The sequence below is a fragment of the Anolis sagrei genome, chromosome 8, assembly GCF_037176765.1.
Source record: "Anolis sagrei isolate rAnoSag1 chromosome 8, rAnoSag1.mat, whole genome shotgun sequence".
Classification (NCBI taxonomy): Eukaryota; Metazoa; Chordata; class Lepidosauria; order Squamata; family Dactyloidae; genus Anolis; species Anolis sagrei.
In genome coordinates this window covers 1,769,076-1,791,562 of record NC_090028.1, presented here as the reverse complement: position 1 = coordinate 1,791,562, position 22,487 = coordinate 1,769,076, and the positions used below count along the sequence as shown (strand labels likewise).

General features: G+C 46.5%; 1 protein-coding gene, 1 long non-coding RNA gene and 1 pseudogene across 2 annotated transcripts; all 3 read right to left on the bottom strand.

Annotated features, from left to right (window-relative positions):
• Positions 1–363: 363 nt before the first annotated feature.
• LOC137097558 (uncharacterized) lies at positions 364–6,982 on the bottom strand. Its single transcript, XR_010910263.1, has 2 exons — positions 6,853–6,982; positions 364–965 (listed from the first exon to the last, which is right to left on the bottom strand). It is a non-coding gene; the product is annotated as an uncharacterized lncRNA (long non-coding RNA).
• Positions 5,122–6,854, bottom strand: LOC132782895 (zinc finger protein 229-like; annotated as a pseudogene).
• A 5,107-nt stretch (positions 6,983–12,089) lies between the features above and the next one.
• On the bottom strand, positions 12,090–13,977 carry LOC137097556 (zinc finger protein 420-like). Its single transcript, XM_067470946.1, has one exon. It carries the CDS (start codon positions 13,938–13,940, stop codon positions 12,552–12,554), a length of 1,389 nt encoding a protein of 462 aa, XP_067327047.1. The 5' UTR covers positions 13,941–13,977; the 3' UTR covers positions 12,090–12,551.
• Between the last annotated feature and the right edge of the window lie 8,510 nt (positions 13,978–22,487).

Here is a 22,487-nt window from a genome sequence, read left to right as displayed (position 1 = left end):
ATCAACTCCGCTGGACCAGCCACGTTGTCCGGATGCCCGACGAAATGTTCCATTCCTTGCCGCCCGACATGAGAGCCATGCGTGACTGAGGGCCCTTTACTCTCGCACTTCAGACCTGGCTTTTGACGAGAGCATTCGATCTCTGTTGATTTTTAATTTCTGTATGTATGTATTTTATCTTTTACAATTTAGCTGTAAATTGCCTAGAGCATTCTCGGATGGAGGGCGATTAATAAGTAATTAAATATGATGATGATGATGATGATGATGATGATGAAAGCCAATGAATCCATCCTGAGTGCAATTAATACAAGTCAATACATTTCAGATAAATATCATCACCAAAGGACACCCACACTCCTCAAGAGTTTTAATGTTATATTTAATGTTCTATGAATCTAGTTGTAATTATAAACTAAATCAAACTAAAATTTGGAAGTCAAACTGGAAAGGTGAAGTGCCGGTTGTTCTTGTGGTCTTCAGGCTCTTCCACCAGTTGCTCATCTTCTGAGCACAGTTTGGTTTCTTCTTCCCGTCATTCGCAGCACTGATGGAGGCTTTCTCTTCCTTGGCATCCACACTGAGTGCGAGTTGAGGGCAGCACTCAGGTTTTTGAGGTATGGTTCCCTCCACACGTGCAAACTCACGATACTTTCTCCATATTCTCAGCCGTTCCTCAAAGTTCAGTTTCTTCTCCAAAGCTGTAGCAATGACAGCCACTTGCTCATGAATGGGACCCACGATCAATATGGATTCACGGCCCACAGGTGTACTCTTTCCTGTTTCCTCTTTGTCTCCAAGGAGATGATCTCGTGTGCTTTCCTCCCCGCAAAACAAAGAGGGTCCACAATGTCGTTCTTCCCTTGGACTCAGGGGCATCTCTTCCTCCTCTTTTCCCCCCATCATTCCTCCTCCTCTTTCGCTGGGTGTCCCGTCTTCTGCGTTTGCGTTTCTGACCAATTCATCTATTTGAGGTTTTGTTTGAAAAAAAATAAGATTTTAACAATAATTAAAATAGATGAATTTAAACACAAAAAGGAACAAAATAGAAAAACAACCAAAGCAGAAAAAAGAAAACAGAAATTCAAAGCAAGAAAACAACAGAGGGTTGTTGTAGGTTTTTCCGGGCTATATGGCCATGGTCTAGAGGCATTCTCTCCTGACGTTTCGCCTGCATCTATGGCAAGCATCCTCAGAGGTAGTGAGGTCTGATGGAAGTAGGAAAATGGGTTTATATATCTGTGGAATGACCAGGGTGGGACAAAGGACTCTTGTGTGCTGGAGCTATGTGGGAATGTTTCAACTGACCACCTTGATTAGCATATAATGACCTGACAGTGCCATTTGTCTCACCCTGGTCATTCCACAGATATATAAACCCCTTTCCCTAGTTCCAACAGACCTCGCTACCTCTGAGGATACTTTCCATAGATGCAGGAGAAACGTCAGGAGAGAATGCCTCTAGACCAGGGGTCCTCAAACTTTTCAAACGGGGGGCCGGATTCCTGTCCCCCAGACCGTTGGAGGGCCGGACTATCGTTTTTTCAAAAAAGGATGACCAAATTCCTATGCACACTGCACATGTCCTATTTTGCGACTGTTATGAATTGGAATGTAAAGATGCAATGTAAAAATCATGTATTTTTGTTGTTACAATCTGAACATAAAGCATGGTTTTAGCATTTCTGGAGATAAAATAGTTCCAATTAAAATGAGGAAAACATTCTATTTTCTGTCTTTTTGGAAGTGGTTTTTGGAATATCTAAGCACGAGTCCCCTTTCAGGGGGAGAAGGGCAGGGTATCAATATAGGAAATACATCTCTATTAAAAATGTAATGCTTGTTTGTGGGATTAACAGAACTCAAATAGCACTGGACACCTAACAACCCAATGTATACCCTCCACTCAAAAAAAAAAATTGATTTTGTCATTTGGGAGTTGTAGTTGCTGGGATTTATAGTTCACCTACACTCACAGAGGATTCTGAACCCCACCCACGATGGAATTGAACCAAACTTGGCACACATTTCTCCCATGACCAACAGAAAATACTGGAAGGGTTTGGTGCGCAGTGTCCTTTGGTTTTAGAGTTGTAGTTCACCTACATCCAGATATCACTGTGGACTCAAACAATGATGGATCTGGACCAAACTTGGCACTGATACTCAATATGCCCAAATGTGAACACTGGTGGCGTTTGGGGGTTGTATTTGTTGGGATTTATAGTTCACCTGCTATCAAAGAGCATTCTAAACTCCACCAATGATGGAACTGAACCAGTCTTGGTACACAGAACTCCCATGAACAAGAGAAAATACTGGTGGGCAATGACCTTGAGTTTTGGAGTTGTAGTTCACCTACATCCAGAGATCACTGTGGACTCAAACAAGGATGGATCTGGACCAAACTTTGCACTGATACTCAATATGCCCAAATGTGAACACTGGTGGCGTTTAGGGGTTGTATTTGCTGGGATTTATAGTTCACCTGTAATCAAAGAGCATTCTAAACTCCACCAGTGATGGAATTGAACCAGTCTTGGTACACAGAACTCCCATGAACAACAGAAAATACTGGAAGGGTTTGGTGGGCATTGACCTTGAGTTTTGGAGTTGTAGTTCACCTGCCTCCATAAATCACTGTGGATTCAATGAAAGATCTGGCCGAGACTTGGCACGAATATTCCATATGCCCAAATGTGAACACTGGTGGAGTATGGGGGAAATAGAATCTTGACATTTGCGAGTTGTAGTTGCTGGGATTTGTAGTTCACCTACAATCACAGAGCATTCTGAACCTCATCAAAAATAGAATTGGGCCAAACCTTTCCAGAGCAGCGCGGCATGGAGAAGCATGTGGAGGGAGAAGCGCTCTCTGCTCTCCCGCAGAGAACAGAGAGTGAAGCAGAACGGACGCCATTCCCCTGTAACAGACGATCCCTGGTGGCAAGGAAGGCGTGCGCAAATGGTGGAGGCGGCGCCGGGTGGGCATGGCCAGGCTTCCAGGCCAGGGAAGTCAGCATCGCTTGGCCACGCCCACCTGGCGCCGCCTCCACCATTCTCGCCACCAGGGATCTTCTGTGGTAGAGCAATGGCGTCCGCTCTGCTTCGCTCTCTGTTCTCCGTGGGAGAGCAGAGAGCGCTTCTCCCTCCACAGGCTTCTCCATCCCGTATGGAAGGAGAAGCCTGTGGAGGGAGAAGCGCAGCAGAGCAGACGCCATTGGCGGTGGCGAGGGGCTTTGGACGGGCCGCGCGGCGAGGGGCTTTGGACAGGCAGTGCGGGCTGGATAAAGTCCCTTGGCGGGTCGCATGCGGCCCGCGGGCCGTAGTTTGGGGACCCCTGGTCTATAAAATGCCTGGCAGTTTGGGGATGGGTAATATAGGATCGTGATTAGCAGGGAGGTGATGCTGCCAAAAGGTATGGAAGGGGTAATCTCCCCCCTGGTTCTAAAGGTCAGAGTGATCCATCTATAACAGGTTAGGACATGGAAGAAATCAATTGGTGACTGTGTTAACTGGAAATGCAAAGCACGGATCTGATTGGTTGGGCAACACCTAAGGAGCTAGCTGAGCCTGGAAGTGTTGGCAACAGTTACATACTTGGGCGTTATCTGTGTAGGAGCTTACAGAGAGAGATATTTCTCGCTTCATGAGCTGCAGGAAGAGGATCCTCCATGTGGACACCTAAATACCATTTGAACCTCTCTAAAAATATATTGTGTAAGTCAACGCAACTGTTCTCAAGGTTGTATATATTGTCAATAAAATTCGGCCTCAGTGCAACTGCGATGAGGCACGCAATGAAAACAAAGTGTGTAGTCCTTTGTCAAACTTCAACTTTTAATAACCAACCAGTTATGAAGAAGGGCCTTTGGAATGTGTGCATGTGTATATTGTACCCTGTATTGTATTTATTTAATTTCATTGTATGCTTTGAATTTCGGTAATGCTATGTGCCCATAACCCTTGTCAATAAAGTTCGGCCTCAGTGCAACTGCAATGAAGCACGCAATGAAAATAAAGTGCGCAGTCCTTTGTCAACTTCAAATCCTTGAAGTGGTACTTTTATTTAGTTACATTGCAAAAGATACAGAAAAATAATAAATATAGCTTTATACAGGAGAAATCACACACGCATCTTCCTCCTTCCCCGGCATGGCTGGAAGAGAATGCCCAGCAGTCTGTTGTCAAAAACTCCACATCATTTGAATTTGTGACGTAGAGGAGGAAGGAGCAGCCTCAAGCGGGAGGACATGCGGTTCAAGAATAGGGCTCCACAGCCACAGTTGCACACCAAGGCTGGGGTTGGCACCTTGGAACCCGTATTTAATTGTTTAATTATTTATTTACCGCATTTGTATACCGCCTTTCTCAGCCAGAGGCAACTCACACCAATGTTCTTTATAGCAAAGCAGTTTATTGAGGATTAATATAGCAACAGCCAAAAAAGGCAAAAAACATTCAAACAAGTAATAAAGAAATGTCCACAAACAGTCGGTTGAGCAAAGCAAAATAAGGCAGTCAATTATCAGTCAGGAACCAGGAGGGTTGCTAAAATCCAATCAACAAGTTCACAGGAGTTAAGAGTATTTCAGTTCCAAAAGGTTGCAAAGACCAAAGTCCCTTGAAGAAACAGCAGCAAACTTGAACCATTAAATCCCAATGCAGGAGCTTGAAACCCGGACCAGCCATATACAAGAATCTCAGCATGAACATGAATCCCATGCAGAAGTGAACAGGAATCTTAGCATGAACAAGAAGGCATGGATACCAGGCATGAAACAAAAGGCGTGGTTACACATGAAAACCAAATGCTGAACTCATTGAAGAGTATAGATTCACAGGCCCTATATTTATTTAGAAAATCATAGCAAAAGCATTCTGTTTCCCTTGGGAAACCTCTCCCTGACCCCTTTTTTCTCTTAATCTTTCAAACCATCTTCTCCCCACTTCCAGGTAGAAATATTGATTGATTTGACTTTTCCTATCAAAGAGTGTCTGATCTTTCCTCAGCTTGCCAATTAGTACATTCCTTTCACTATCACTATGCTTTCCTTAGCACACATCACAAAACCAACACACTCGCCCCCCCACCCCCCAACCACCCCCCCCCCACAGCCCCCAATGCAACATCAATGCAAAACCACTGAGTTCTGTATACTTACAGCTCTGGAATAGAAGCTATCTCTCAGTCTGCTATCTCTCTACTGAAATGTCTTTCTATCTATTATTATATTATATATATTGAAAGTCTTATATGGTGTTGTTCTAATCTCTGGTTTGCTAGTTAAACTGAATTACTTTGTCTCAAAAGGATGCATTTCTAAAAAGTGTTTCACCAACATGAAAAATCGAGAAAGCTCTATCTGGGAAACTCTCTTTGGGGTCAAACACTGCTGTTCTCCCCAATGTGAATTCTGTGTCTATGAAGATTTCAATTCTCAGAGAAGCTTTTTCTACACACCATGCGTTCAGAGGGTTTCTCCCCAGTGTAAGTCCTTTGATGTGAATGTAAACTTGAACAAGGGGTGAAGCTCTATCATCACTCATGGCATTTATAGGATTTCCCCCCAGTGTGAGTCCTTTCATGTGAACGTAGACTTCCACTCTGAGCAAAGCTCTTCCCACACTCCAGGCATGAATAGGGTTTCTCTCCAGTGTGAGTCCTTTGATGTGAACGTAGACCTGAACTATGGATGAAGCTCTGCCCACACTCCCGGCATGTATAGGGTTTCTCCCCAGTGTGAATCCTTTGATGTGAACGTAGACTTCCACTCTGAGTGAAGCTCTTTCCACACTCCAGGCATTTACAGGGTTTCTCTCCAGTGTGAGTCCTTTGATGTTTATGTAGATCTGAATTACGAGCAAAGCTCTTTCCACACTCCAGGCATGTATAGGGTTTCTCCGCAGTGTGAATCCTTAGATGCAAACGTAGACCTGTAGTATGAGTGAAGCTCTTTCCACACTCCAGGCATGTATAGGGTTTCTCCCCAGTGTGAATCCTTTGATGTGTATGTAGACTTCCACTCGTAGTAAAGCTCTGCCCACAGTCCAGGCATGTATAGGGTTTCTCCCCAGTGTGAATCCTTTGATGTAATCGTAGACTTGAACTATCAGTGAAGCTCTTTCGACAGTCCTGGCATTTGTAGGGTTTCTCCCCAGTGTGAATCCTTTGATGTGATCGTAGATGTCCACTCATAGTGAAGCTCTTTCCGCATTCCAGGCATGTATAGGGTTTCTCCCCAGTGTGAATCCTTTGATGTGAACGTAGACCTGAACTATAAGTGAAGCTCTGCCCACACTCCAGGCATTTATAGGGTTTCTCGCCAGTGTGAATCCTTTGATGTGAACGTAAACTTCCACTCTCAGTGAAGCTCTGCCCACAATCCAGGCATGTATAGGGTTTCTCTCCAGTGTGAATCCTTTGATGTGAACGTAAACTTCCACTCTTAGTGAAGCTCTGCCCACACTCCAGGCATGTATAGGGTTTTTCCCCAGTGTGAATCCTTTGATGTTTATGTAGATGTGAACTCTCAGAAAAGTTCTTTCCACACTCCAGGCATGTATAGGGTTTCTCCCCCGTGTGAATCCTTTGATGTTTATGTAGATCTGAACTCTCAGAGAAGCTCTGCCCACACTCCAGGCATGAATAGGGTTTCTCCCCCGTGTGAGTCCTTTGATGTTGTTTCAGATGACTCCTCCAAGTGAAACTCTTCCCGCATTCCAGGCATATAAATGCTTTCTCCTTCATGTCAGCCATGATGTGGGTGTTTAATTGCAATACAGATGCTTCAGTCTTCTTTTCTCCTTCCTTATCTGTATGTGAGGTAAAGATTTCAGCAGGACCCTCACCTAGAGAGAAGTTCTTCTTCCTATATTATTGATTTCATTGCTGCATCCAAGGGGTGGCTCCATAGAATCCTCATTTCCCTGGTTAAGAAAGAAGCAAAAGATCAAGGATGAAGGCGAGAACCTTCCTTTACCTCCACAATTTCCCCGTTTCCCTTATTATTAAAAATAATAAAACCTCACCCAAGTGGAAGAAGGTTTTTAAAAAGCGACCGAGGCGTTTATTTGCGATTCAGCTGATATCGGATGCATTGCAGGAATCATTCCACCACAAGCATAACAGCTAGGGCAGTTACAAGCATATTTATAGACCAAATACAAAGGAAAGCATTTCAAATGTCCTGCCCGCCCTCTGCCCCTGGAGAGCCAATCAGCAGGCTTTCCTTACGAATCAGAAGCAGGCCAGGCAGGACAACCGCAGGCCATGGGGAAATGATGGGATTACAGATTGCCAGCCAGAATGGAATGTGAGGCTTTGTCTTGGCTGGCAAGGTGTGACCGCTGTAAACAAAAGTCTTCCTGTTTGAAATGGCTTTGGGGGGAGAAAGGTCTGGGCTGGACAGTGGACCTCAAAGGGGTTCTACGCTGTCCACTGTGAATTTAATCAATCCTTTTTTCCAGGTTTCTGTTGAATTCCTCTTCCCACTAGACAGGCTCAGAAAGCGGGATGAGGGAATCAACAGTTATTGTTCCATGCTGATAAGTCAATCAGGGAAGAGTTTTGGGGGAAGCAGAGGATTTCCCCCGGGCATCACAACAATTTCTGGTCACTTTTTGTAGGGCGAAGGTCAAAGGAAAGGTGGGGAGGGAACACATTACATTTCATACGATACATTCCATACATAGTTCATAAGGGGAACCCCATCCCACCCCATAAAGTTTATTTCAATATTCGATCTTTATTATAACCCAAACTGGAAATCCCAAGCTCTTAGGAAGGGCGTGCGGAAACGGAGGTTGCTAGCAGTTCAAATCAAGCATTGATAGAAAGTTCATGGCCAGGGTTGTGGCAAACAGTCCAGTCCACGCAGCAGAGAGTCATGGTTTCAGGCAGAAGCCAGCAGATGGGCGCTGAGTTGATCAATAACAGAATCCATCGCTCAGCCCTTGGGGAACTATAACTCTCACAAAAAGGCAGAAGTCCCAAGATCCAGCCATTTCCCAAAAAGCCTCGTGGGGTCCTTGTTGTTGTCTGTGCCTTGGCAATGTGGCCAAGACTTAACCCTTGTTGTGTAGTATGGTGCCCTTGACCTTTGCAGAACTATAAGTCCTTATCCCTTAATTATGAGGGGGGGGGGTGCCTGACATCAACAGCCCGTTGCTTGCTGTCCACCCTATACTCTGCAGAGACAGTAATAAGGCCTGGAAATCGGACATGCGGTCTCCATCATTTTCCTTCTTCTAAAGCACTCGAATGAACTTCTGGGTAACGTATATGCCGCAACAACATGACCTTGGAGGTGTCTACGGACAACGCCAGCTCTTTGGTTAGAAATGGAGATAAGCACCAGAGTCCCAGAGGCGGACACGAGTGGAAAAGGGGAAAACCTTTACCTTCAATTAATACAAACAGACTGATATGGATTTGTCAAAGACAGATACACTGGGCATCCCATCGGAAATATACGACATATAATGGAACATAAACAAAGGAAGAAATAACGGAAGCTCTCCTAAAATCCGATCTACAGAAACAACCTCAGCTCAGGATGGTGTGTCTCTGGATGAATGCATGAGTGGCATGCCTAGCAGTTGGTGGAGGTTAGTTTTTTTGTTTGTTTGTGTTTTGTTGTGTCAGGAGCAACTTGAGAAACTGGTGGTGGTTACTTAAGAGCATGCATGGGAAGACTTGGGCCCTCCGGGTGTTTTGGAGCACTCCAGACAACAAGCAATCAAGGGCCAGGTAACACCTCGCAAAGAGAGGATGCCTCAGGCAGCAACAGCCAGGCCACCTCGATGCAAATGCCCTCACTGACTGATTTGGCAGCTTCATGGCCACTCAATGCTCATCAGGCTTGCTAATTGCAACATTCACACTTGCTTCCAACAGGCAAGAGTTCTTTCTCCCGCCCTGGACATTATTCCACAGGGATATATACACACACCCCACTTGTCTCACTTCCAACAGACCACTGAAGACATGTCAGGAGAGGCAAGACATCAGGAGAGAATGCTACCGGAACATGACCATACAGCCCAAAAACCTCAAGCGACCCAGTGATTCTGGCCATGAAAGCCTTCAGCAATGCCGAATAATTGGTTTAGAGCAGGGGTCCTCAAACTTTTTAAACAGAGGGCCAGGTCACCTGTTGGAGGGCAGGATTATAATTTGAAAAAAGTACACTGTATTACGGTATATTGCTTTAAGCCCAGTGTGTGTGTGTGTGTGTCTTAAAGAAAGCCTAACAGAAAAGCCTTGTGAAATGTTAATGATTTAACTGCAGCTGCAGAATGCTCGCTCAGCTCAGCAAGGCTAGGCCACGCCTTTGGAATGTAACAGTTTTTTGAGGCTTTTGCAGACGGTTAGCAGTTGGCAGTTGGATTTGCTGGAGAGCAGATGCAAGAAACTTATGCCATGGTGAAGTGACCATGTTTTATTTTGTTACGCTCTATGATTTATAACACAGAAGATTTATTCTGTATTACTTACAGTGACTTTGTGAGTGTGCCAAACTGTTTTCTTTTCACCTCTGCATCCAAGAGTAAAGTTCTACTGGTTTATTTCTTCTGACTGGTCTGTGTCTTTGGCATTGGGTTTATTTTTGGACATGTTGGACATTGCTACTGCGCAACAAACTGATTCTGCGCAACACACTGCACTTATCTTATTTGTAGTGCAAAAAACACTTCAAATCAATACAACAATTAAAATGAAGAACAGTTTTAACCAATATAAACTTATTAGTATTTCAGTGGGAAGTGTGGGCCTGCCTTTGGCTGATGAGGTAGGATTGTTGTTGTTGTTGTTGTTGTTGTTGTTGTGTGTTTTCAAGTCATTTCAGACTTAGCTTGACCCTGAGCAAGGGCCGGGTAAATGACCTTGGAGGGCCGTATCCGGCCCGCGGGCCTTAGTTTGAGGACCCCTGGTTTAGAGAGTAAAGATGATATAGAATGGAATTATAGAGTAACTTTATTGTCAGTGTACACGGCAAAACCAAATTCAATGCTTTCCTCAGCACACATCACAAAACCAACACACCCGTCCCTCCACACCCCAACCACCACCACACAGCCCCCAATGCAACATCAATGCAAAACCACGGAGTTCTATATACTTACAGCTCTAGGAGAAAAGTTACATATCATGTCAAATGTCTCTCTATATTATCATTAAATATATAAAAATATAAATGTAATGTTCATTTGTGGGTTTAACAGAACTCAAAAACCACTGGACGAATTGAGACCAAATTTGGACACAAGACACCAACTAAACCAATGTATGTCCTTCACTCAAAAAAAAAACCAAAAAAAATGACGAGGAAGAACTTAAACCCCCACAAACCGAAACGACTATACAAAGCATGCGTTAAAGGAACACCCTCCCCGATCCCTCCCTCCTGCACCAAGGGAGATAAACAACAGCGGAGAGAGAGGCAGATTGAGAGAGGGAGGGAAAGGTGGCCCATATATCTCTCTTGCTACCCCCTGCCTCTCTCTTCCCAAAGGATTCAGAGAGAGGGAGGGAAGGAGGGAGGGAGAGAGGACACCCTTCTCCAAATACACCCCCTTCCTTTCCTTTCCTTTCCTTTCCTTTCCTTTCCTTTCCTTTCCTTTCCTTTCCTTTCCTTTCCTTTCCTTTCCCTCTCGGGTCTTGGCTGTCGGCAGCATGGAGGTGCCTCTGCTGGGCTGCTGGGAACTCACACGGGAGGGATTCTGTGTGTCTGTGTGTGCCCAGAAAGCTCATCCATATTGAGTTATGGGAAGGAATTCCGGGGAATTAAATCCACATTCAAAGAAAGGACAAAAACGCACGCTCTGTGAGTTAGGAAAGACTGTCCAGGAAGGCACAATCAAAACCCTCCCAAAAGATGGCCATCCATGTTTACTTTATAGCAACCCTGGGCTATAATATATCTACAATATTATCTATATATCTATCATAATACTATCTATAAGTCTATTATATATGTGTGTGTATGTCTATGATATCTATAAGTCCATAACAATAATATTTACATGTCTATAATAATATCTGTATGACTGTAATAATTTCATAGAATCCTAGAATCAAAGAGTTGGAAGAGACCTCATGGGCCATCCAGTCCAACCCCATTCTGCCAAGAAGCAGGAATATTGTATTCAGATCACCATGTCTATTACTATAATATTTATCTGTCAATAATATCTACACATCTATAATAATATTACCTATCTGCCTATATCTATATCTATAATATCTATATATCAATAATAAAAAATCTACATGCCTATAATAATATCTATATGTCTATAATAATAACAATAATTGTGCTGTCGCACGCTGGGCCTGTACATTAGACCGTACACAGGACATAAATTCTGTGTGCCCAACGGGACGCCGGGGCTGCCTCAGAATAAAGGCCCTTAGATTCCCCCAAACAGAGTCTTTAGAATGCTTAAAGTAAGTCCAACAAAGTTCTTTTATTAAGGAACAAACAGGTATTGTAGAGCTTTAAAGTATCAGTTCTCTCAAACTTGTCCGCAGGGAACAGGCACTGTCTTCTTAACTATAATTAACTAAAGGGGAAATCCTAGCTTCTAATCTGGGCAGTCTGTACTTGCCTCTGTTGACGTGGAGCCCCTGCACCCGGTACCAACTGCGTCTGGCTTCCGCGAGCGACCCTTGCCCCAACAGAGCTTTGTAGACCTCCAGGGAAAAAGAAGGAGTTCAGGTTGCTGTGATGGCCGGCTGGAGTCCCTCAGCCAAGCTGTGGCTGTATGTCTCCTGGCCAAGCCGTAGGGCTGTATAACCCCGGCCAAGCTGTAAAAGACGAAGCTTTTCTACAGGAGCCACTTCGTTCTATGTCCTGTGTGAAAGGCTTCTCTGTGAGTACTAACTCAAAATGGCTTTTTTCCCTCCAAAACTCAACAAGGGGCGGGATCAGGGAACCTAACTATAACTGGCAGGTGGCTTACCCTATAAATGCAAATTATAACAGGAAACCCCCTGCTGCAAAATCCCAAGCATGGGATTGCACACAAATATTTAAACACAGCAAATACATCTGGAGCTCCTGGAACAGCTGTTCCAGAACAATAATAATACCTATATAATATCTTTGAACTAGGTTATATGGAGCCCTTCCACACATCCATATAACCTGTTGGCCTTGAGGAGACTGCAATGCACCTATATAACGTTGACACTTTGCCCCTTCAGTTGTGTATTGATAGTTTAGAAACCAGATCTTCCTCTTTTCTTTTTTCCCCATTTCAACAAAATGGGCCACAGCAACACCTGGCTGAGTACAGCTAGTATTATATGATATAGTATTATATTGAATATCTTATATGAGGTTGTTTAACCTCTGGTTTGCTAGTTAAACTAAATTACTGTGTCACAAAAGGATGCATGTCTAGAAAGTGTTTGACCAACATGAAAAGTCTGGAAATCTCTATCTGGGAAACTCTCTTTGGAGTCAAACACTGCTGTTCTCTCCAATGTGAATTCTATGAGTGCTTTGGTTTGAACATAGATTTCCACTCTGAGCGAAGCTCTTTCAACACTCCAGGCATTTATAGGGTTTCTTCCCAGTGTGAGTGATTTGGTGTGAACGTAGATTTCCACTCTGAGTGAAGCTCTTCTCACACTCCAGGCATTTATAGGGTTTCTCCCCAGTGTGAGTCCTTTGATGAGAACGTAGAGATCCACTCCTACTGAAGCTCTGCCCACACTCCAGGCATGTATAGGGTTTCTCCCCAGTGTGAATCCTTCGATGTTTATGTAGAGCTGAACTCTGAGTGAAGCTCTGCCCACACTCCAGGCATGTATAGGGTTTCTCCCCAGTGTGAATCCTTCGATGTCTACATAGACTTCCACTCTCAGTGAAACGCTTTCCACACTCCAGGCAGTTATAGGGTTTCTCCCCAGTATGAATCCTTTGATGTGAACGTAGATTTCTACTTATAGTGAAGCTCTGCCCACACTCCAGGCATCTATAGGGTTTCTCCCCATTGTGAATCCTTTGATGTGAACGTAGACTTCCACTCTGACCGAAGCTCTTCCCACACTCCAGGCATGTATAGGGTTTTTCCCCAGTGTGAATCCTTTGATGTGAACGTAGACTTCCACTCTGACCGAAGCTCTTCCCACACTCCAGGCATGTATAGGGCTTCTCCCCAGTGTGAATCCTTTGATGTTTATGTAGATATGAACTATGAGCAAAGCTCTGCCCACACTCCAGGCATGTATAGGGTTTCTCCCCAGTGTGAGTCCTTTGATGTGAACGTAGATTTCCACTCTGAGTGAAGCTCTGCCCACACTCCAGGAATGTATAGGGTTTCTTCCCAGTGTGAATCCTTTGATGTGAACGTAGATTTCCACTCTGAGTGAAGCTCTGCCCACACTCCAGGCATGTATAGGGTTTCTCCCCAGTGTGAATCTTTTGATGTGTACGTAGATTTCCACTCTGAGTGAAGCTCCGCCCACACTCCAGGCATGTATAGGGTTTCTCCCCAGTGTGAATCCTTTCATGTGAACGTAGTCTTGAACTATCAGTGAAGCTCTGCCCACACTCCAGGCATGTATAGGGTTTCTCCCCAGTGTGAGTCATTTGATGTGAACGTAGATTTCCATTCGTAGTGAAGCTCTGCCCACAGTCCAGGCATTTATAGGGTTTCTCCCCAGTGTGAATCCTTTGATGTGTACGTAGATTTCCTCTTTGAGTGAAGCTCTGCCCACACTCCAGGCATGTATAGGGTTTCTCCCCGGTGTGAGTCCTTTGATGTGTACGTAGATTTGTACTCTCAGTGAAACTCTTTCCACACTCCAGGCATGTATATGGTTTCTCCCCAGTGTGAATCCTTTGATGTCGCTTCAGATCATCCCTCCAAGTGAAACTCTTCCCACATTCCAGGCACATAAATGCTTTCTCCTTCATGTCAGCCATGATCTCGGTGTTTGATTGCAATACCGTCTTCTTTTTTCGTTCCTTATCTGTATGTGAGGTCCAGATTTCAGCATGTCCATCACCTTGCTACATCCAAGGGGTAGCTCCATTGAATCCTCATTTCCCTGGTTAAGAAAGAAACAAAAGATTAAAAATGAAGACAAGAATCTTGCTTTACTTCCACGATTTCCCCCTTTCCCTTCATGGGTCATGTTGAAAATGGAAACACCCAGAAATGCAAACATCAGGGTCTTCAGAGGTTCTGTTGGACAATGAAGCAAGTGGAGTGTCTCTATCCCTGTGGAATAATGTCCAGGGTGGGAGAAAGAACCCTTGTCTGCTTGAAGCAGGTGTGAATGGCCCAGCATTCCTGCATTTTCAAATAAGATTCTGTGGCCAGCACTCAGAAACAGGAGAACTCCAGACAGCAAGCAATCAGGTGCCAATTAACACCTCCCAAACAGAGGGTTCCTCCAGGCAACAGAGGCCAGGCTGCTTCTCTGCAGATATCCTCACTGATTGACTCTGCAGACTTCATGGCTACTCCAATGCTAATGCAAGCTTGCTCATTGCAACATTCACCCTTCCTTCAAATAGACAAGGGTTCTTTCTCTCGCCCTGGATATTATTCCACAGAAATATATACTGCCAAGAGAACCCCTGAAGGTGCCATTAGTCACAGATGCAGGGGAAACTTCAGGAGAGAATGCTGCCGGCAGAAGGCCAGACAGGCCAAAAAATGTACAGCAACCCAGTGATTCCGGCCAAGAAAGCCTCCGACAAAACATTATTAAAAACATGCCTCGTCCAGAGATATTTCTCCCCCAGCTGCCAGTTAAAGGTCTGCTAAAGGGTGAAAAATTGTAACTTTGCCCCTGGTCAGGGAAGCCTTTCCGAAGCAGGAAACGTTTGGGACCTTTTGGAGACCACTTGGAGGTTTCATCCTGCCTTCCTTCTTTCCTTTTCCCCCTTCTTTATTGTTCTTTCTTGCCTTCTTCCTTTGGGAGGGGGAAATACGAGGGGTATTTTTTAAGTAAGGTCCGTTTTGTTGTAGACACTAGTAGTTCGCGCGCATACCGCAACGAGCGCGTGCGTCGTGTACCGGCATGCCTCGGGAACAACTGTGCTCAGTTTCCGCTCTGTAGCTCACCTGTACGGTCCTGTTCTGTGCTTTAAACTCAACTCACCCGCCACATCAACTCACTATCAACTCACCCGCCGCATGTGAGGTTCGCTCAGTGATACGCTTTTGGTCAGCAAGAAACCTGCCTGCTTCAGAAATTCATCGACAGATTTGTGAAGTGTACGGTGATACTGTTATGAGTGAAAGCAAAGTGCGTAAGTGGGTACGACAATTCAAAGATGGCCGTGACAACGTCCATGATGAGGACCGCTCCGGTCGCCCTTCTTTGATTACAGATGATTTGATTTGATCGCACACTCAAATCTTTGGTTTCTGTGGTCCTCTGTTAGGAATTTCGGGACCCAACGGGAGCACAGTTTCCTAAAAACAATGTTGGTGTTCAGAAACAATGTTGTAAAGCACTGATCTAGACATGTCAGGAAATTCGTTTGAGAGACCTGTTATTGTGAAGCGCCTGTTCTCACGAATCCTCACTTCAACTGAAGCCACCAAATTGTCTGTAATCAAAGATTACAAACTAACTGGGATTTCTGGGAGTTGTAGGCGCAAAACATCTGGGGACCCCAGGTTGAGAACCACTGGTCTAGATCCAGGGAAGTCCGCTCCTCCTTGTCTCCTGCCTAGGTCATCAGTTGCCCCCCCCCCCCCCGCACACCCCCAGATTGAAGAGAGAGGGCGCCAGGGGACAGTCCCACCTCGTCTCCTCTGCTCTGCTAATACTATAATATAAGGTCATATAATATACTGTATATACATATCCTATCTATAATATTATAATGTAATCTATATAAATAAAAATGTAATGTTCGTTTTGTGCTATTCACAGAACTCAAAAACCACTGGGGCAATTGGCACCAAATTTGGACACAAGACACCTAACAGTCCAATTTATGTTCTCCACTCAATAATAATAATTTTCCCTTATGGCAGAGGGAGGTCGGACTGGATGGCCCTTGGAGGTCTCCCTACTCTAGGATTCTAATAATAATAATATTAAGCAGAATTGACATCGAGGGCCCCCGCCCCCAAGTTGGGTTGAACTGCAGCAGAGAGTTCCGCAGTTCCTGGAAGCCACCATTGGGATAAACTGATGAAATGTGCCCCAACAGACAGCTCAAACTAGGACTGCATTCAGCCTCTATTACTTTCCCCAAGCCGTGACTTTGTATCTAATCTATATCTATCTATCTATCTATCTATCTATCTATGTATATAATAAAAGTCAAAGTTTGTATGCGGAGGACAAAAGTGTGGCGGGAGGAGTATGTGCCAGCGTTCTGATTGGCTGCCGCTGTGGTGCTATTTGCATAGGGTCTCTGATTGGGCAGCTTCAATAGGAGCCCCTGGTGGAGAAAAGAGTTCATGATAGAAACGGGGACATGAGAAGGAAATTTGCATATGGTCTCTGATTGGCCAGCCTCAATTCCAAGATTCCGAGATGACAAAGAGAGGAAAGGAAAGGCCAGAGGGGGCTGCGTCAGAAAATTACCAATACAGACCACACTTGGCACACAGAGCACACAAAACCCACTCTACATCCTACTGCAGTTTGGAGGAGGATGAACCATGGATGATGGGACTTGCAGAACCATCACTCACATTCTGAGACCGCTGTTAACCTCATCCAATGACTGTTAAGGACCAAACTTGGCACATAGACCTCTCATGACCCACTTTACGCCCTGGTGTGGTTTGGCCGGGGATGGACCATGGATTATGGGACTTGCAGTACCTTTGCTCAATTCTTGAGACCACTGCAACCCTCATCCAATTAGCGATAAAGACCAAACTTGGCACACTGAGTCTCCATGATGCACTCTACATCTTGGTGCAGATTGGAGGAGGATGCACCATGGACGATGGGACTCCCTTCCTACGACCATTACAACTGCCAACAATGATGGGTCAGGACCACAATTTACACAGAGACCCAGCATGACCCACTCTACATCCTGGTGCGGTTTGGAAAAATTTGTCAATGGATGATGGGACTTGCAGTCACTTCACTCACTTCCTGAGACCACTGAGACCCTCGCCAATGATTGATCAAGACCAAAGTTGGCACACAGAGTCCCCATGACCCACTCTACATCATGGTGCACTTTCGAGGAGGACAGGCCATGGATGATGGGACTTGCAGTCACTTCACTCACTTCCTGAGACCACCGAGACCCTCGCCAATGATTGATCAAGACCAAAGTTGGCACACAGAGTCCCCATGACCCACTCTACATCCTGGTGCACTTTCGAGGAGGACAGGCCATGGATGATGGGACTTCAAGTACCTCCACTCCCTTCCCAAGACTGCTGTAACCCTCATCTAATGACCAATCTAGACTAAACTTGGCACACAGAGCTCCCATGTGCCACTCTACATCTCCAGGGAAGCAGAAAACAAGCTTGCTCCTTCCTCCCACCCTGTCCAGCTGTGCCTCCAGGCCTGGCGTGGGGGGGAGGCCTGGCCCTGGCTCCTGGGAGTTGTAGTCCGCCCGCCTGGCCCTGCCTTCCCTCCTGGGCGAAGCCTTCCTCCCTCCCCCAAGGCAGGCTTCTCCCTCCTCCAGAGAGAGAGAGAGAGAGAGAGAGAGAGAGAGAGAGAGGCTCCTCCCTCCTCAGAGACCCCTCAGGGGGACCCCCTCCGCCCACAAAGAGGCACACCAGGCCCTCCTCAGGCAACCCCTACGTGGGGTTGCCTTTGAAGACGGCCCGGAAGCTCCAATTAGTCCAACGGGCGGCAGCCATGGTATTAACAGGGGCTGGGCGCAGGGAGCACACAACTCCTCTGCTGTACCAGCTCCATTGGCTACCGATTAGCTACCGAGCCCAATTCAAAGTGCTGGTTTTGACCTTTAAAGCCCTAAACGGTTCTGGCCCTACATACCTATCCGAACGTATCTCGGCCTATCAGCCCACCAGGACCCTAAGATCTTCAGGAGAAGCCCTTCTCTCCATCCCGCCTGCTTCACAAGTGCGGCTTGTGGGAACGAGAGATAGGGCCTTTTCTGTGGTGGCCCCCCGGCTTTGGAATGCCCTCCCTACTGAACTAAGATCAGCCACCTCGCTAATGGCATTTCGGAAAAAACTAAAAACCTGGATGTTCGAGCAAGTCTTCAATTGATTTTTGATGTGATGTTGTTTGACCATGGACTAGCAATCAAGGATAACGAATTGGACTACGACTTTAACTATGAGATGTCCCGATTTGTATTGGTGGCCCAATACTATGTATGTTTTTGTATGTATTCTTAATTTTAATCTTATATGCTTAAAGTGAATTGTATATTTTAACATGTTGTAAACCGCAATGAGTCGCCGCATAGGCTGAGATATTAGCGGTATACAAGTGTACCAAATAAATAAATAAATAAATAAATAAGATATACATAGAGACAGACAGACCTTCTCAGGAGAGACACCAAAGGAGAAGAGAGGCTTCCCTGGGCGAGAAAGGAGGCTTCCTCCTGGAGAATGGCCCACCCTGACCAGCTGTGCCTCCAGGCCTGGCGTGGGGGGGAGGCCTGGCCCTGGCTTGCTCCTGGGAGTTGTAGTCCGCCCTCCCGCCTGGCCCTGCCTTTCCTCCTGGGCGAAGCCTCCTTCCTTCCTTCCTCCCTCCGCCAAGGCAGGCTTCTCCCTCCTCCAGAGAGAGAGAGAGAGGCTCCTTCCTCCTCAGGGAGACCCCCTCCGCACACCAGGCCCTCCTCAGGCTCCCAGCCAGGAGAGAAGCCCAGAGAGACATTAGAGAGAGACAGACATCTAGAGACACATACAGACCTTCTCAAGAGAGACGCCATCCAAAGGAGCCAAGGGGAGAGAGAGAGAGAGAGAGAGAGAGAGAAGGCTTCTTCCCTGGGCGGGAAAGGAGACCTCTTCCGGGAAAATGGCGGCCGGGCTGGAAGGGGCGGGGCCTGCATTGACGTCGCCCTCCCCCGCGCTCCCGATTGGCCGCCCTCTGTCTGGGCTCATTTGCATCTCGGAAGGGGGCGCCCCCTGTCGGCCTCTCCCCTCCCTCGGGGACTCCGTTCCGCGCAGGCGCAGTCAGGCCGCCTTCCCTCCTCCTGGGCCTGTTCCCTTCCTTAGCGGCCGCTCCGAGGGTGCGCTTCCCGGCCTGGCCACTGGGGGGCAGCAAAGGGCAGGAAGGAGGAGGGAGGGGCGTCTCCAGGCGAGCGAGGGCGCCTTCCCTTCTCCGCCAGAAGAGGGCGCCCCAGGGAGGGAGGGAGGGCGGGGCCAGGAGGGATGCCCCGCCCACTTCCGGCCTCTCTCTCTCCTTCCGCCACAGACCCAGGGTTGTCCTCACTGGGAGAAGAAGCAGGAGGAGGAGGAGGGGGGGGGGGCTCTCCCCATCAGACAGACAGACAGACAGACATAATAATGAGACATAACCGTAAATAGGAATCTTTAGGAATGGGAATAATAATAATAATATGACCTGCCTGCATAGTGGGATCCTGGGAGGTGTAGTTTAGCATGGACCCAGCACTGTCTGGTTTGGGCCCTTGTTGAACTAGGCCTCCCAAGGGTTCGATTCCGGGGTTCTCCTCATCATAAATATATAACCATCAATAGGAATCTTTAGGAATGGGAATCATGATGATGATGATCCTATTGTCTCCCCACTCCCCCCCCCCCCCCCCACCCAGAGGGAGAGTGTCCTTGCCAGACCTGAAGGGAAGCCCTGAGCGCCACAGCAGAGAGAAGAAGAAAAAGAAGGAGAAGAAGCTGAGGAGACACCACAGACACACTCTCTCCAGGCTTCCCACCAAGGACATCCAGCCCATGCTAAGGTTCAGCCGAGGACAAGAGGGCTCCTCCTCTCCCTTCTTCTTCTGCAGGAGGAGTCTCCTCCCCTGGACCAGGAGGCAGCTGTGGACAAGAAGTCTCCTGGGCACGGCATTGGATCTGAGGAGACAGGCAGGCTGGGCCACTCTCACCACCACCACCACCACCATGTCAGGCGACACAGAGAAGCCACGGAAAGACACCAGGAGCAGGGGGACAATCCCAACAGAAAGGAGGAACATGAGCCCAATCTGGCTGCCAGTATTCAAAAACTCTGAAATTACAACAACACAACAACAGAGAGGAAACAAACAAGGACATCTCATCACCTCTCAGGAAAAGCTTGCTCCAGGCACTGCCAGGCCATCAAATGCTAATCAAGGTGGTCAGTTGAAACATTCCCACCTAGCTCCAGCAGACAAGAGTCCTTTGTCCCACCCTAGTCATTATTCCACAGATATATAAACGCCTCTTCCTAGTTCCAACAGACCTCCCTACCTCTGAGGATACTTGCCATAGATGCAGGCGAAACGTCAGGAGAAATGCCTCTACAACATGGCCCTATAGCCCGAGAAAACCTACAACGACCCAGTTCTTGCTAATGTTGAGGTGGGATGTCCTTTTCTCCCCTGGATTGCTCCATGGCATGTGACCTCCAAGCTGGCACAGGTGGCCTCTCTCAGGGCCTCCTCCGTTCCATCCCTCCCAGGCCAACACTCACCTGTCTCAAGTCCTTGAAACACAACACACTCTTTTCATAATAATCATAATACTTTATTTATATACCGCTCTATTTCCACGAGGGGACTCAGAGCGGTTCCCAGGTAACATCACAAAACATACAAAGTCAAAAACAACATCACCATAACATTAAGAAACAATAGAAGCATAAAAATGGTCGCCTTCACACACATACATTCAAAGTCATCCTGCCTGTTCAAGGCAATTGAAAAATTTTCAAGGCTGGGCCAAGCTTGGTGCCAGCCCCAAACTTCGAGGGGGCCCAGGAATGGAGTGCAATGCTACGGCAGGCAAGAACAAGATGAGGAACAGGTCTGTGGCTGTTCATTCCGGGACCGATAAGAGGAAGTGATCTGGGTCATTGGTAGGAAGAAGAAGGCCATATTCGAGAATGTGTAAGACTGAGTTAGAACTGGTCATTCTCAAAGGCTTCTGGAAACCACCAGGTCTTCAAGCTCTTACGAAAGGAGGGGAGAGATGGGGCCTGTCTTATTTCCCTTGGAAGGCCGGTGGGGGGCCACCACCGAGAAAGCCCTCTCTCTTGTCCTCACCAACCATGCTTGTGACGGAAGTGGGACTGAGAGGCGGGCCTCCCCAGAAGATCTTAGAGTTCGTGCCCACAACCCCCAGACCTAGGACCAGCTCATCCTGAGGTTCCTCCATGATGACATGATGGCAACAGTCCTGGACAGCAATGGCTCCCAAAGTGACCCATTTAAGGTGGAATCAGGTGTCAAACAGGGATGATGTGTTATTGCCCCAACTTTATTCTCCATCTTCATCGCTATGATACTTCATCTTGTTGATGGGAAGCTTCCCACCGGAGTGGAAATCATCTCTCGGACAGATGGCAAGCTATTAAACCTCAACAGACTGAAAGCCAAAACCAAGGTTACAACAACATCTGTTATAGAACTCTAGTATGCTGATGACATGTCTGTCTGCGCATTCAGAAGAAGATCTACAAGCCACTCTAAACACCTTCGCAGAAGCATACGAGGAGCTCGGCCTGTCATTGAACATCGAGAAAACCCAAGTGCTCTTCCAGCAGACACCAGCCACCCCCTCCCCAATGCCAGAGATACAGCTTAATGGTGAAACATTAGAACAGGTTGATCATTTCCGCTGCCTTGGCAGCCACCTTTCCACCAAAGTCAACATCGACACCGAAATACAAAACCGCCTGAACTCTGTGAGCGCAGCATTTTTCCAAATGAAGCAGAGAGTGTTTGAGGACCGGGACATTCGTAGGGAGACCAAGGGGCTTGTTTATAAATCTGTTGTCCTCCCAACCCTGCTCTATGCCTGTGAAACGTGGACTGTCTACAGGCGTCACATGCAACTCCTGGAAGGATTCCACCAGCGCTGCCTCCGGAAAATCCAGTAAATCTCTTGGGAAGACAGGCAGACAAACATCAGCGTTCTGGAAGAAGCAAAGACCACCGGCACTGAAGCAATGGTCCTCCGCCATCAACTCCGCTGGACCAGCCACGTTGTCCGGATGCCCGAGGAAATGTTCCATTCCTTGCCGCCCGACATGAGAGCCATGAGTGACTGAGGACCTTTTACTCTCCCACTTCAGACCTGGCTTTTGACTAGAGCATTCCATCTCTGTTCATTTTTAATTTCTGTATGTATGTATTTTATCTTTTACAATTTAGCTGTAAATTGCCTAGAGCATTCTCGGATGGAGGGCGATTAATAAGTAATTAAATATGATGATGATGATGATGATGATGATGAAAGCCAATGAATCCATCCTGAGTGCAATTAATACAAGTCAATACATTTCAGATAAATACCATCACCAAAGGACACCCACACTCCTCAAGAGTTTTAATGTTATATTTAATGTTCTAGGAATCTAGTTGTAATTATAAACTAAATCA

Coding starts and splice junctions, on each gene's coding strand:
- LOC137097556 (XM_067470946.1), bottom strand. CDS start 13,940: ATGGCTGACATGAAGGAGAAAGCATTTATGTGCCTGGAATGTGGGAAG.